The sequence below is a fragment of the Somniosus microcephalus genome, chromosome 5 (assembly GCF_052327205.1).
Source record: "Somniosus microcephalus isolate GS21.2 chromosome 5, FLI_Smic_1.0, whole genome shotgun sequence".
NCBI lineage: Eukaryota > Metazoa > Chordata > Chondrichthyes > Squaliformes > Somniosidae > Somniosus > Somniosus microcephalus.
This window is the reverse complement of record NC_140991.1, coordinates 155,470,910-155,487,815: the sequence shown is the minus strand read 5'-3', so window position 1 is coordinate 155,487,815 and position 16,906 is coordinate 155,470,910. Positions and strand designations below refer to the sequence as shown.

Here is a 16,906-nt window from a genome sequence, read left to right as displayed (position 1 = left end):
CCTAAGTGCCAGCTTAGATTATGTGCTCAAGTCTCTGGTGAAATTTCTGCCTCAGAAAGACACCTTGGTTTTTTTAAGAAGTTTTATTTGTAAAAATAGTGAACAAATTCTCAATTACTTTTGTAAATTTAATGAAAATAACCAATTATAAGTGGTTAAATCATAGAAATTAATGGCATAGAAGGAGGCCATTCAGCACACCAGCTGAAAAAGAGCTATCCAGCCTAGTCCCACTTTCCAGCTCTTGGTCCGTAGCCTTGTAGGTTACAGCACTTCAAGTGCATTACCAAGTACTTTTTAAATGCGATGAGTGTTTCAGTCTCTACTACCCTTTCAGCCAGTGAGTTCCAGACCCCCACCACCCTCTGGGTGAAAAAAATGTCTCCTCAACTCCCCTCTTATCGTTTCTACTAATTACTTTAGATCTACACCCCCTGGTTATTGACCTCTCTGCTAAGGGAAATAGGTCCTTCCTATCCACTCTAGGCCCCTCATCATTTTATACACCGCAATCAAGTCTCCCCTCAGCCTCCTCTGTTCCAAAGAAAACAACCTCAGCCTATCCAATCTTTCCTCATAGCTAAAATTCTCCAGTTCTGGCAACATCCTCGTAAATCTCCTCTGTACCCTCTCTAGTGCAATCACATCTTTCCTGTAATGTGGTGACCAGAGCTGTACACAGTGCTCTAGCTGTGGCCTAACTAGTGTTTTATACAGTTCAAGATTCACCAGACTGATACCTGGGATGGCAGGAATGACGTATGAAGAGAGATTGAGTCGATTAGGCTTATATTCGCTAGAGTTTAGAAGAATCAGAAGGGATCTCATTGAAACTTATAAAATTCTAACAGGACTAGACAGACTAGATGCAGGAAGGATGTTCCCGATGGCGAGGGAGTCCAGAACCAGGGGTCACAGTCCAAGGATAAGGGGTAAGCCATTTAGGACTGAGATGAGGAGGAATTTCTTCACCCAGAGAGTGGTGAACCTGTGGAATTCTCTACCACAGAAGGCAGTTGAGGCCAACTTATTAAATATATTCATGAAGGAGTTAGATATATTTCTTAAGGCTAAAGGGATCAAGGGATATGGGGAGAAAACAGGGACAGTGTACTGAATTTGGATGATCAGCCATGATCTCATTAAGTAGCGGAACAGGCTCGAGGGGCCAAATGGCCTACTCCTGCTCCTATCTTCTATGTTTCTATGTTTCACCATTCGCTCAACGTCCAGTTGGTGTGTGACCACAGGCAGCTCATACTAGCTGTCAATGCCTGCTTTCCAGGCAGCAGCCACGATGCCTTCATCCTGCGTCAGACTTCTGTGGCAGACATTTTCAAAGCCCAGGCTCACCCACGAGGATGGCTTCTCGGGGACAAAGGCTATCCTTTGTGCACCTGGCTGATGACCCCGCTCCATGCGCCAAGCACCCCTGCTGAAGAGCGATACAATGACAGCCATCAAGCTACCAGGAACATCATTGAGCACACAATCGGCGTGCTCAAGCAACGGTTCCGCTGTCTGGACCGTTCTGGAGGAGCCCTACAGTACTCGCCTGAGCGAGTCTCCCATTTCGTTGTAGTGTGCTGCATGCTGCACAACCTGGCTATCCTCAGGACTCAGCCACTGCCAGCAGACATTGGAGGACCACCAGAGGAGGAGGAGGAGGAGGAGCACCAAGATGGGAGGGAGGCAGGCACAAAGTGCAAGGGCCGTCCGTCGGCGGCCTATTGCAACTCGGTTCTAGGCCCCCTCTCAGGGAATGGCTTGTGCCAGTGAAAGAACATGAATGGAGCCGCTCCGCAAGCCCTCAGCCGGTCAAGGCAACAAATAGTTGAAAGTGCAAACATGGACAATGTGATTAAAGAATTTTTTTTATTTTGTGCAAACTCTGTGCCCTTCCCGCATGACAAACTAATTCAGATAAACCCCCCAAAAAAGTCAAGAGACATAACTGGCTCTCACAACCTTCAGGAAATGAAAAAAAGTTAAACAAAAATGACCATGATCCTCAGCCTCCATATAAAAAACAAGCACAACATTCTTGGCCTTCATATATAAACACAACATTTGGCCACAACTACCTTTTCTCGTGAGGGTGATCCGCCTCGCTTCCGCGAATGGCCCCTTCCCGCCCTGCAGCTCCTCCTCAATGGGACCCCAGTGGCTGCAGCAAGGCTGGGGGAAGGCTGCTGAGGGTCAGATGGTGAGACGCCAGATGCCCTTGGGGGACGGCCTGGACCAGCTCTGGACCTGGAGGGCCCGGCTGCTGACTGCTCCAACTCTGCTTGGGCGGCAGCAGTCTGTCCTACGGGTGGTGGCAGCTGCAGTGGAGGAGTGACAGTGTTGGCTGCAGGAATGCTGCCAACCTGAGAGCACAGGCACTCCCTGGTCAGCTGATACACTGGCACTCGCACGGGCCAGCACTGCAGCATGCACAGCAATCTGCTGAAGCACAGACTGCTGGGCTGCTGCGGTGCGGCAAGGGCCCCGGCGATGCCTGGCCGATCCAGCGAGGGTGGCAGCAGTTAGTGCCTGTGTGGCCCTGATCTGTGTATGCATCAGACCAGCCAGTGAATGCACGGCACGACTGAGCACTTGGCTGGAAGCCGCCTGTGATGCAGCGAAGTCCTGCTGACTCCTAGCCTGTGCTGCCGCGAAGTCCTGCAGACTCCTTGTCCTTGCCTGTGCTGCACTGAATTCTTGCAGACTCCTGGCCTGTGCTGCACCGAATTCCTGAGCACTCCTTGCCAGTGACTCTATGGAATCAGGCATCCTTGCCACTGCAGCCATGAGCTCAGTGTGCCTGCGCTCAGCCTGGGCGCCCATTTCACCAAGGAGCCGCACCTCCTCTGCGCTCACCGTAGCAGGACTGGAGGCCGCACTCACCCTCCGGGGAGAAGGCCGCCGAGCTTCCCCACCCCGCCCGCGTTGCCGCAGCCCGCTGGGCCCCGGAACTTCACTCTCCTCAGACCCTTACCCCCTGCTCCCCTCCAGGGAAGACGTGTCCCCATCATGGCCATGGGCTGCCTCGGCTGAGGGTGGCACTGATGGGCCGGCTTCCTCTTCCTCGAATTCAGAATCACTGACAGTGGCAGCTTGAGGGCCCGCCTCCTCACCTGGCAAATCAGCATCTGAAAGCAGGGAGGCACAAGAGTTGCTTTAGAGCAAGGACAGGGCAGCAGCGAGGGAGGCATGAGTGCTGCTATGCACTGCATTGGTTCGATAGTGGCAAAGGATGCTGGTGTGAGGCACAAGTGGAAAGAGAGAGGTCAAAAAGGTGATGACCTTACCATTGCTGTCCAGAACAGGGTCGGCATCTCCACTGGCGACGGGGCCAATCAGCCAGCCTGCCATAATGCGCTCCACACGCTGCTCCAGGTCGCCGAGCTCGGAGGTCAGGACGGCCTCCCCCGGTCCGTCGCTGCTGCCTGCGATTGTGGGCCAGCTTGCCTTGCAAGAGAAAGGACGGCCTCTAAGTAGTGTCAAGCCCTGATCTTGCCTGTACTGCCTCCCGTGGTGGAATAGCCCTGACAGTGTGTAAAGTGCTGAACGTGCAAGTGGTTTTCATGAGAGTCCCATAGCTCTGGGATGAGGGCTGGGCATTGGGGCTTTCAGGTCCCTTTGGCCAGAAACTGAGGTGCACATGCAGGGATGAACAGGATAGTGGAAAGGGTACTCACCCTGACAACCTGAGTGAGGTCGTTGAACTTTTTCCTGCATTGAAGTGGCGTCCTGGCAACCATGTTGTTGGTGGTCACCCTGCTTGCCACCTCCCTCCAGGTTTTTCGGTATTCGCTGGGAAGCGGCCTCCTACCACTATCAGGGAAGAGGACAGGTCGCCTGCGCTCTACTGCGCCAACCAGTAGCCTCAGGGCACCCTCGCTGAAGCGCTCCGCTCACTCCATAGCCTTCTGCATGGTCCTGGGCGTAGAAATGATGATCCAGCAATGGTCAGGCCTTGCTTCAGGGCGGCAAAGTGCAGGGCGTGGCAGCCAAACAAGTCGACCCTCCCCCTTTAAGAGCTGACTGGCGCCAGCGTGTCTGCCTTCAATCAGCAACTCGCCGCACCCGCCCTCGGTGTTAGCGCCTCGGCTCGCTGGCTTAGCGCCTTATGATAGTCGTGCATCGCCTGCTTTAGCGCAGCAGCAACCTCTTCGGGCGATGCAACTCAATTTCGGGGAAGGTGGCGCTAAGTTGCGCCAGGCGCTAAATTTAGCGAATGCCCGGCTGTAGCGCCCCAAACGTAGCGATACTGAATTTCTAGGCCAAAGTTTTTACGGGGCTAAAAATACTTACCTTTCTTTAAGGTAATTTATAATGATAAATCAGTGTAAAAAACTGTTTACTTTCTTCACCTCTTACCTTGTTAAAAGCAGGCCTTGCGCCTGCTTTTCCAGGCGCAGCCGTTTCAGACTTTACCTGGACTGAAGCAACTGTTGAAAAACGGAAGTTGCAGCCGTACGTGCTGCCTATCCGGCACAGGCGTTTGTCCTGTGAAGCCCTTTCTTTGAAGAACAGAAGTTCCGGTTTCCAGCACATGCCTAAAACCGGCACTTCCGTTGGCCCTACAGGTGAGTACACAGCGTACACACCAGTAGGGAACAGAATTTATGGGCCAATATTACCAATTAGCAGCAATTTCATACACTATATTGGAGAACAATTTGGAAGTGCCCAAGCTGTGAACTGTTAACATAAATTGGTTACTAAAATCTCTCAGATCAGCACTTCAGGCTCAGTCCAAAACATTTTGATTGCGTTTTTAAAGTATTAAATATCAGATTATCTGTTTCAATTTGCCATTTTAATATATTAAAATCAAATTCTCTATTACAACATGTATAGAAACCCTCCCCAACTTATAACAGCAAATTTACCAAGTTAATTTGTGGGCTAGTACCAGAAAATTACCTCAAAATCTGCCGGATTGTCATAATAACCCGGCTAGTTCACTAATGTCCTTCAGGAATGCATCTGCCACCCATACCCAATCAAGCCTCAGGGCAACCAGGGATGAACAGTAAATACAGCCTTGCCACTAGTATTGCCCACAGCCCAAGAATCAAAGCTTTATAAAGTAGCTAATCATATCCGGAGATGTCCCAAAGCACTCCAAAACCAAGGGGTTACTTTTGAAGTGCACACACAGCATCCAATTTGCACTCCGCTTGGTTCACAAGCAGCGAGGTACATAAATGTCTAGTTAATCTACTTTTGGTTGCATTGCTGAGGGGCAAATGTTGGCCAAGACACTAACAGAACTCCCCGCCCTTCTTTTAAGTATTATTTTGGGATTTTTGCATCTACCCAAGCAAGCAGACAAATCTTCTTTTTAATATCTCATCCAAAAGACAACATCCCAGCACTCCCTCTGCAGGTAATTTTGTATGCAGTACAGCATCTATTAATATATTAAAAATATTATTTCTGCATGCACTTCATCTTGGCCATCAAATTTTCCATTATAAATATGTCCAGATTTATAGTACTATAAGTTTTGCATCATCCAGTTCCTCAGCCAGAGAAATTCCTATGCTCCAAACCAACTTAATTTCTCTGCTATCCAAAATGCTGGCAGGATTGCTTTTTAACTATAAATAATATTTGATCAAAGTAGTTTATAAAAATGAGGACAGATTTTATGACTTAATTGGGCTCTGAATCACATCTGCATGCCCTGGTCCAATTATTCCCTGCCCTCCAGCCCCGCTTCAGCTGAACCCCATACATGGTCTCAACTCCCCACGTGCGAAACCATGGGAGATCGGCCAATAGTAAAAATCTTATGCCCGTGTGCATTTCCTGTCAACTTTTACACTAAATTCCTTTGTCCGCATGTATAATAGAAACTATATGTAAATTTGTCATGTTGCAACTCCACCCTTCCGCTAGCAGTTTTGCGACTCCCAGCTCCTCGGCAGGTAACTACAGACAAACTCCTACAATCCAAACTGGACATCTCGGCCTCCCAAGGTGCAGCAAGTTTAAAGTAAATATGAAATTAAGGTATTATACAAAAATAGGGGTAGAACGCAGGACGTTAAAATAGGCACTAAAATCTACATCTGGTCCAATTATCCCCAACCTTTAATGCCATTTAAAAGTGGATAAATCCCCAGGCCTGGATGAAATGTACCCCAGGCTGTTAAGCGAAGAAAAAGAGGAAATAGCAGAGGCCCTGGCAATCATTTTCCAATCCCCTATGGCTTCAGGTGTGGTGCCGGAGGACTGCTAATGTTTAAAAAGGGAGGAAAGGTTAGACCGAGTAATTACAGGCCAGTCAGCCTAACCTTGGTGGTGGGAAAATTATTGGAAAAAATTCTGAAGGACAGGATAAATCTTCTTTTAGAAAGACACGGATTAATCAAGGATAGTCAGCACGGATTTGTTAAGGGAAGGTCGTGTCTGACAAACTTGATTGAACTTTTTGAGAAGGTAACAAAGAGGGTAGATGAGGGTAGTGCATTTGATGTAGTGTATATGGACTTTAGCAAGGCTTTTGATAAGGTTCCACATGGCAGACTGGTCATGAAGTTAAAAGCCCATGGGATCCAGGGCAAAGTGTCAAGTTGGATTCAAAACTGGCTCGGAGGCAGGAAGCATGGTTGATGGGTGTTTGTGACTGTAAGGCTGTTTCCAATGGGGTTCCGCAGGGCTCAGTGCTAGGTCCCTTGCTTTTTGTGGTATACATCAATGATCTAGACTTGAATATTGGGGGTATGATTAAGAAGTTTGCAGATGATACTAAAATTGGCTGTATGGTTGATACTGAAGAAGGAAGCTGTAGACTGCAGGAAGATATCAATAAATTGGTCAGGTGGGCAGAACAGTGGCAAATGGAATTCAATCCGGAGAGGTGTGAGGTAATGCATTTGGGAAGGGCCAACAAGGAAAAGGAATACACATTAAATGGTAGAACACGGAATAGTGTAGAGGAATAAAGGGACCTTGGAGTGCATGTCCACAGATCCCTGAAGGTAGCAGGCCAAGTAGATAAGGTGGTTAAGGCGGCATACAGAATGCTTGTATTCTATGCCACGGCTAATAAAGGCAAGAGCAGGGGGGTTATGCTTCAACTGTATAAAACACTAGTTAGGCCTCAGCTAGAGTACTGCGTGCAGTTCTGGTCACCACATTACAGGAAAGATGTGATTGCACTAGAGAGGGTACAGAGGAGATTTACAAGGATGTTGCTGGGAGTAGAGAACCTTAGCTATGAGGAAAGACGGGGTCTGTTTTCCTTGGAACAGAGGAGGCTGAGAAGAGACTTTATTGAGGTGTATAAAATTATGAGGGGCCTAGATAAAGTGGATAGAAAGGACCTATTTCCCTTAGCAGAGGGGTCAAAAACCTTCCACCAATTACTTTAAATTTAAGAGGGAATTTGAGGGGAAATGTCTTCACCCAGAGGGTTGTGGGGGTCTGGAACTCACTGCCTGAAAGGGTGGTAGAGGCAGGAACCCTAACTACATTTAAAAAGTACTTGGATGTGCACTTGGGATGCTCTAACCTGCAGGGCTACGGACCAAGAGCTGGGAAGTGGGATTAGGCTGGATAGCTCTTTGTTGGCCAGTGCGGACATGATGGGCTGAAATGGCCTCCCTCCATGCTGTAACTTTCTATGATTCTACCTGAAGAATGCTCTTAACTCCATGTGCAACATCAGTGGCGATTGAATAAAAACAATTGTCCCCATTTACATTCTGCTTGGTTTTTCAGGTTTATTACAACTAGAGAAAAAGTGCGACATTTTCCTCTGCTAAAGGAAAAAAAAAAATGCAGAAAAGCCTTTTTTCCCCCCTCAATTATTTTTCCACGGGGGTAAAGAAATCCCTGGAATTCGTGTTTTTTAAAAAATCTGCAGAGAACCTGATTTTGTTTGTGGTAATGAAAGAAAAAAAAATGCTGGTCACAATGCAACTGTAATCATGATCTTTCAGTACTGTTCAGGCAGGCAAATAGTTACTTAATTATAAATACCAAACCCCAATTTTTTTGCAAAACAGCCCAACAAAAATCCTAACTTGCCCAGGAGGCACATTTCCAGCTACTTCTTGTAAAAAGAATCAGATTAGAGTATTCCTAGCTTCTTTCTTCAACAATGCAGTATGCCTAATTCCCACAAAATCACTCACTACAAGTATTTCTTTAATTTAAAAAAAAGTGATTGCCAGAAACACTTAGCTTGTTTGGCATCCAATGGAGTAAAGTTTTACAAGTATTGTTGGAAAGTATTTGACAAAAACATCCACATTACTATATTAGTTTCTTCACAAAACCCTAATCAATTTATTGCACATGCACTCAGCAATGCATACAGGCTTTATGTTAAAGCCATTAAGCTCATTTCAAAAAATGACCATGAACACTTGTAAAAATAAATAGATCCAGTTAGCATATATTGACATTAGGCATCCTAAATGTTAAACTTAAAACTTATTTACCATTGCAGCTTCATACTTGTACAAATCCTTTCAAATTTTATCCAACTTCATAGACTATTACAAAATTCCCCAAACTTGACATTACTACAACAGGAAAACCATAGAAATAATGTAAATGTGCAATTTAAATATTCTTTTCATTTGCTCCCCATCTCCATCCTTTTCATGAGCCTTAAATAAATATGCTGTGAAGCTTTGATTGGACTGAACTTTCCTCCCCATCACTGTTCAGTTTCTCAATGACCAAGGTTTCGGATGCCAAAGCCGTAGGAACTGTCTATACTTAAAACCACTGTTAAAACATTCATCACCTAACCACGACTTTCACCACTTTACTACTACTTTGGAACCGATCGTAATAAATTTATCTTTTGTTTAAAGCAATTGCGCATGTTTAAATATTGCATGTTTGGTTACTGTTGGCCAGTACATTCCACAAATGCTGGGTGAAGGTACGTACAAACCAGTAATGGCCAAAGTAGATTGGTGGTTGTACAGGCAGGTGGGCCAAAATCCATGTCCACCGCTACACCCAAAAATAAAGGCAGGCTGCACAAGGGGTGGGTCCTATGTTCCCATGACAAGCTTATTATGGCATTTTAAAATGCTCATGGCAGTTTCAACATAAAAACCCCAACCTCTTGCCCTGCAAAGGTAATGGTTTATTCATTATATCTGCCTGATGTTTCATAGTTGTCAAAAATCCATCTTAAGCTGCTGTAGGAAATTGTGTTCAACGGAGCTGTTTTTACATTTGAAATGAAAATTGTTAAGCATGATCAATTATATGGCTGGATATTGTCTTGTTGACTTCAAAAAAAAAAGTGGATAACTGAACTTTGTTGCAGCTGTCCAGTTTCTCTCTGAATCTTAAGATTGGGATCAGAGAAAAATGGACTATAACATGCGTGATTTTGATTCCAAAAAAAGGTAGTGTTGGAGATTAACAAAAGTGAAAGTGGTTGAAGTGTAATTAAGGTCTTGTTATTCAAAACAGATTTGACTTTTACTGTATTCCAGCAGACATTATTGGAAAGATTAAATTAGCACCTTACAGGCTTTGCTCAACAGGTCTATGCTGAACTGTATTGGATGTCAAAAATAAAAACAGAAAATGCTGGAAACACTCAGCAGGCCAGGCAGCATCCGTGGAGAGAGAAACAGAGTTAACGTTTCAGGTCTGGGACCCTTCATCAGAACCACTGGATGTCAGCTTGGTTCACTTGGCAGCATCTCGCCTTTGGGTCAGAAGGTTGTGGGTTCAAGCCCCACGACAGGACTTGAGCTCATATTCTAGGCTGACACTTCCAATTCAGTACTGAGGAAGTGCTAAATCACAAGTGCTGTTTTGGGAGGAGTTGATAAATTTAGGCCCCATTGCCTGTTCAGGTGGATGTAAATGATCCCATGGTACAATGCAAAGAGGAGCAGGGAGTTCTGAGTGTTCAGGCCAAAATTCATCCCTCAATCAACACCACCCAAAAAGATTAACTGGTCATTTATCTCATTAGCTTGTTGTGGGACTTTGCTGTGTGCAAAATGGCTGTTGCATCAGTGACTACAACTTGAAAGTAATTTAGTGGCTGTGAAGCGCTTTAGGACACAAAAGGCATTATATAAATGACAGTTCTTTTCAAAGAAAAAGACGACATTTGAAGCTCTAAATGTGATATTTCAGAAGAACATAATAGGAGCAATAGTAGGCAATTCTGCCCTTCGAACCTGTTCCACCATTCAATAAAATCACTGATCTTCTACTTCAAATCCACTTTCCTGTACTATCCCCATATTCATTGGTTCCCTTGGTATCCAAAAATCTATCGATCTTGGGCCTTAAATATGTTCCTCAACTGAGCTGCCACAGCCCTCTGGGGTAGAGAATTCCAAAGATTCACAACCCTTTGAGTGAAGAAATTTCTCATCAGTCCTAAATGGACGACCCCTTATTCCGAGACTGTGACCGCCTGGTTTTAGATTCTCCAGCCAGGGGAAACATGCTCCCAGCGTCTACCCTGTCAAAGAATTTTATATGTTTCAATGAGATAACCTCTCATTCATCTAAATTCTAGGGAATCTAGGCCTAGTCTACTCAAGCTCTCCTCACAGGACATTTCTTCCTCCTCTTCCAAATTCCAGGAATCAGTCTGGTGAACCTTCATTGCACTCCCACTAAAGGCAAGTATATCCTTCCTTAAGTAAGGAGACCAAAACTGTACACAATACTCCAGGGTGTGGTCTCACAAAAGCCCTATATAATTGCAGCAAGACTTCTTTATTCTTGTACTCCAATCCTTTTGTAATAAAGGCCAACATACCATTTGCTTTCCTAATTGCTTGCTGTACCTGCATGTTAACTTTGTGATTCATGTACAAGGACACCCAGGTCTCTCTGAATACCAACATTTCCCAATCTCTCACCATTTAAAAAATATTCTGCTTTTCTAGTTACAGCCTGCCAACCCGAAAATGACTCTGTTTTCTGTCTGTTAACCAATCCTCAATGCATGCTAATATATTACTCCACCCCCCCCCCCCCCAATCCCATGAGCCCTAATTTTGCATAATAACCTCGTGTGGCACCTTTGAGTTTTGAAAAACCAAATACACCACATCCACTGGTTCCCCCTTATCTACCCTGCTAGTTACAACCTCAAAAAAACAGATGTCGTCAAACACTATTTTCCTTTCAGAAATCAGTGTTGACGTTGCCCAATATGATTTTCTAAATGCCCTGATACTACGTCCCTAATGATAAGGAAAATGTTAGAATCTATTACTGAGGTCAGGTTAACTGGTCTATTGTTCCCAGTTTTCTCTCTCCCTTCTTTCTTGAAGTGAGTGACTTTAAAGCAATGTGCATGTCAAACCATGCAGTAACTGCTGGCTGTGATATTAAAGGTCTGTACAAGCCAGACTTGCTAATAAAGAAGCACTTTTCCTTGGTAATTTCAGGTCTATTTTTTCTGTGCATTTTATCGACTGATGCTGTTAATTTTCCAGCCAAAAAGATGATAACTAGCAAACAGCTTCAAATTGACACTAAGCAAAAAAAAAACTCACATTTTAAAATAGATTGAACCTATACAAACCAATGCCACCTTAAGATCATATCCAAATTTAAAATGTCAGTGTGGTGGACCTTTAATGGTAAATTTCTTTTGCACTCAATTTAAGTATAGAGGGAGCACTGAAAAATAAATAGCTGTGGGAAACAATGTTGCCCCTAATTTTTTTTTGGGTGCGCAGCCCCTTTAATGCATGAAACTTAACATTGGAAAAGTTCGTCCCAGGCTGCATGGGACCAGTAGAGCGCTGTGGGGCTGCACAGCTTAGAGGGAACTTTGGTGGGAAAGTAGGAAGACTACACTAGTATTCTTCCAAGTTTATAACATTTTTAAAACTAGGTTCACAATAGATTTCATTAAAATATGACAAGTGAATGCCAAGACTGCATGTTGAGATGCTTAATTCTATCTCAGCCTGCAGTTTTTAAAGCTTAAATAGCTACTACAGAACTATAGTATAAAATTCCACAGGCAGATATGCATTAGCAATCACCATGCAGTACAATTAAAACCTTTAGTTGCTGCTAATGTGAACTGGTCCACTTTATAAAATACTTGTTCAAGACAAATTGTACAGTAGTTAAATGAAAGCCTCTAAACACGAGTGACAATATTCAGAAATACCTCTTGGAATTCTTCCTGTTCCTTGACATGTTGGACAGGTAACACTGTCTCGACCTGTGAATTCCACATACGGAAACTGCGAAACATCCCCATTTCTACCAGAGTCTTCACTGTGATCGGCTGAAACATCCAGTTTATCCCGGTCAGTTATTGATGTGCAGGACTCATGGCTTTCACTCATGGCTTTGTGCAGTGATAAGCGAGATAGATTTTTCCCCATAGTTCAATAATCACTTTAGAGGAAAAAGATTAAAAGCAAGTTGTTAACTTAAGTATACATGGGACCCCAAAACTCTACCTATAAATCCAGTTACAAACAAAATCTTCATTTGTACATCTCTAATTGAACCTCCAATTGAAACACGATTGATGCTACATCAAGAAGAATTTGTAAAACCACAATAGCAGAGGCATCATTACTACAGGTTAAAATCAAGACAGCTGTTTCACTAAAGCAATATTAGCAAACTGTTGACAATCAATCCCATTTACAGGGATAGAGATATATATATATATATATATATAGGTCTCAAAACAGTCATAAACGTTAGCCACGACAGGGTAATTAGATGAAAACCATCCTAGACTTTAACACCTTCTGCAGATGTTTCCCAAACCACCTTTTCCTTCTGTCTTCTTTCCAAATGTATCTATATTGGAATCAACAAACTGGTACATTAGTGCTTGCTGTTTTGATGTCAAAAACAACCAATCTTCCACCCTTTTTATATACACACTTCTTAATCCTTATTCAATTTTTAATTTGCACTATTGTACATCTTGTTTGATTTTACATCCTTAATTAGATGGTTTTGATAAACTCAAGTCTGGTTTAATGAGATTGTGCAAGGTATGACATGCATGCCGATTAACAAATCAATGGGGATTAGAAGACTACTACTAGTGTCAGGTGACGCATTCAAGTTTGGCGTATCAGGTATTGGCATCCTACTAAAATACTTAGCTGCTACTTGAACTTAACTTTCACCTGGCTAGAAGTTTGGTTAGACACCTAGATACTCCAATAGCTGTTTCCATGAAAAGCTAAGCAGCACTTGAGAATTCAAAGCCTCACAAACTGAATAGTTTGCAAGACTTAACTATTTTGCAGTGGCAGTGCTCAATAGTCAAAAGTCAACTGTACCTTGTACAATAGCAAAATACTGCAGATGCTGGAAATCTGAAATAACAGAAAATGTTGGAAGCACTCAGCAGGCCAGGCAGCATCCGTGGAGGGAAGACACAGAGTTAACATTTCAGGTCTGGGACCCTTCATCAGACCCTAACCTTGTACTTTGTTTGACCAACAAGGAAAAGCACATTGGCACACGAGTCTCAGGCACTCAAGAGTAGCATTTTGATAGTTTGGAATTGATGATAATTGCAGATAACTAATAGCTGATCTGCAACTAAGCCAATAACAGAAAGTAGCACGTGCATTTGTATGTTCTAAGAAATAAACTAAGTGCTAAATCTCACTATCCTACAAACTCCTATATATTCATCTATATATTGAAATTCAAAACTGGTCTGTTGTCTTCTACAGACAGAAGCTCTCCTCTTCCCCTATAACAGGAATCAGTGTGTAAAACTGTAAAATTCTATTTAAAATATTGAAGGATTTAGGACTTTATAAACATATAAGTCAAACACAGAATGAGATTAAAACTTGATAAACCTTGTAAAATGACCATCATAGTTACTATAGAGGGAGAATATACATAAATATGTTTCAAAGTTTCCTATTTAAAAACACGGAATAGATGAGTTTGATTTAGGAAGTCTGGATTTTAAAAAGTTAAAAATGAAATCCAGTAAAATATTAAAAACAGGCTGAGTTTCCCAAAATGGCTACTGTAACAACTGGAGCTGCACATGTAACTAATAATCAATCATTCACTATATTTTGGAAAACCTATTTAAAACTCAGGAGAACACATTCGGAAAGATGAAGCAGTTAAGGATTCAGTAAAAGACAGTATATGTATAAAAATAAATCCAAATGGTCTGAAATTAAAATGGATTCAGTGAAATTGAAATGGCTGTGTATAAAAATGCCTATATTTAACAAAAGTGTTAAGGCAGTGCTGCAAAGATGAAGTGAAAAACATAAGCTAGATTGAATCTTGACATGATCACATTATGTGTGCCTTGAGTTACAGCCTGGGAGTCCAAAGTTAAATCAAAGAATTAAATAAATGAAATGTACTAGCGAATAAAATATTTAAATACATTTTGAGAGAAACCCAAAGCATAGTCAATTGGAGAAGCTTGCCAACAGGTTAGTATCAGTAGTCAGTAATAGTTCCTAACCATCAGGCAATCTAGGTAATTAATCTAGGTAATACTGCAAGAAGCTACTTGGAGGCATGAATCATGCCCTTCTGACTGATCAGAGGCAACTCACCCTATAGGCCAGTTTGCTAGTAGGAGACACCAATATAAGCTAGTAGAAAGGAGTAAGTCAAGTGTGTGTGTTTTTAAGGACAGCATATTAAACCACAATGTATTATTCTGCTGCTAAACAGCAGGTCCATGTCTCTAAGGCTACAAGGTGTTATTCTGTATTCTTGAATTCAATTACAAGTTGATTGGTCTTGGCAGGCGCTTAGGTTTGGCTTTGTTTATAAAGTGATGACGCCCAAGCTCAATTTGAGGCTGTGAGCGTTTTGATTTCTGGATCACGAAAGTATTTCTTTTTTCTGGGGTAAACTGCAAATATTTAGTATATTTAAAAAAAAAAAATCATGACATTTGCATGTAGCAGTGAAACTAATACACCCACATTAGAGAGTAATTTCATGTTGTATCAGCTGCTACAATACACTTTGTAAAGTGAAAACATAAACACAGAAACATAGAAGATAGGATAGGAGCAGGAGTAGACCATTCGGCCCCTCGAGCCTGCTCCACCATTCAATGCGATCATGGCTAATCATCCAAATTCAGTACCCTGTCCGTTTTCTCCCCATACCCCTTGATCCCTTTAGCCTTAAGAAATATATCTAACTCCTTCTTGAATATATTTAATTAATGAATTGGCCTCTACTGCCTTCTGTGGTAGAGAATTCCACAGGTTCACCACTCTCTGGGTGAAGAAATGCCTCCTCATCTCTGTCCTAAATGGCTTACCCCTTATCCTTAGACTGTGACCCGTGGTTCTAGTAAATAGGTTATAACCAGCCACTGACCGCATCCATCAGATTACACATCCTCATTTTACAAAAAAAAGTATTTAACTCTGAAGGCGCAGCTACACAATAACACGTAATATCATATAAAAAAGTGTTAGCTAACAACTTGTCCACGTTAAACAGTTCTCCTTTAAAACTGCATTAGACGCAGGGAAATAGTGATTTTAAGTATTTGCCAAGCCTTACAAGCTTCGTTTACGTTCGCCCTCTTTTCAAAGATTTAGAGATAACACTAAAATGACAAATCCCAAATCTCCGACAAACTAATTTCATAGTTCATAGAATACTGGTGCACCACACAAGTCTCAAAATCACAGTAACGTATTAACAAAAAGGCCACGACAGAATGGAGTCCCTCCCACCGCCTCAGTGAGGAATACCGTATGCTGCTCACGTGTGCACCAAATGGCGAGGATGAGAAGGTGGCTGCGCGGTGCCGGGAGGCGGTGCACTGGCCGGGGCTCGGGGCTCCAGACTCCGGGATCGCGCCCAGCAGCAGCTGCTCGCGGACGTTGTTCTCCAGCCTCACGCGCCGTCGCTGGGACAACCGGGCCGGGCCGGGCCGGGCCAAGCCGGGAGCCGCCGTCAGTGCGTCGATCCACCAAGGGTAAAATTACCTAGCCGTAGACCTCGGACACCTCCTTAACTCGGTCCGGCACCCGGGGACTGTCTATTCTTTCGCTGTCCGGAGGCGAGGCGGCTGCCGTGGTGTATGTTCGTTAATTTTACAATAAACTCATCTCACGCGACTCCCGTGTTTACCTTTTTTTCCACGCCACGCATGCGCACTCCCTCTCCCCTTGGCCGGCCGAGTGGCAGCACGGGATCATGGGATTACGTCACAGCGTTTCCTCACATAAATACAGGGCATTGCTCTCTGCTGGTCAACTCTAGAGTTAGCTGGATGGTGATCTAACTACAATTCCAGAACTGGTTCTGCATATCATCTTTGCCTAAATAAATTTTGCAAAGGCATTTGTTAAGTCCAGTAGCTAAAACTAATCAGGGTTTGCTGTTCATGGATAAGAGGGCTGCTGGGCTGGCAGCCCCTTTCTGAGCTGCTGTACTCTTCAACTGTATCTGCGGTCATCCTTTGCCCTTTCTTCCCCCAATCTCCTCTCTTCAATTGCTTAAGATCTCCTGTCTCTGATAGTGAAGGCATTTCAGACCAAACTACAAGTTTAAAGCTACCCCTGCAGAGTCCACTATCCACTGCCCATCCCCTGGCGTCTTGTTCTCACTGATCTCTTTCAACTGTCGGAACTCTGCTGAAACTTGAGCTGTATCACTGGATTGCTTGTGAACAGGACTTAATTGACTACACGGTTTGACTCAGCGGCTGTGGTGCTTCTTTGCTTTTCAGTCACTTCAAGTCTTAAGCTGTGGCATTCTTTTGTCAAATTGGTTTCCGATCTCCTGAACTTCTCTGGACATCTACACTATGGCCTCGATTTTAACTGAGCCGTGGAGGCGGGCTTGGAGGCATGCAGGGGGTTAAAATCGCAAAAACTGGCGGTCGGGACCCCCCCGCCTGGTTCCCGACTCCGAGCCATTTTTACTCAGGTGTGTCTGATGG

General features: G+C 43.7%; 1 protein-coding gene across 7 annotated transcripts in view; it reads right to left on the bottom strand.

Moving 5' to 3' along the window:
- Window positions 1-16,186, bottom strand: part of LOC147117404 (transmembrane protein 106B-like) — a 31,247-nt gene extending 15,061 nt beyond the window's left edge. For 3 of the 7 annotated variants that reach the window (XM_085988377.1, XM_085988384.1, XM_085988383.1), the window contains exons 1-2: window positions 15,948-16,086; window positions 12,137-12,369 (exon numbers count right to left, since the gene is read on the bottom strand). In XM_085988377.1, the coding sequence (XP_085844503.1) occupies window positions 12,137-12,356 (220 nt within the window). In that variant the 5' untranslated portion in view covers window positions 12,357-12,369; window positions 15,948-16,086. The other 4 variants (XM_085988380.1, XM_085988379.1, XM_085988378.1 and 1 more) reach the window with 4 other exon arrangements.
- Window positions 16,187-16,906: the final 720 nt, after the last annotated feature.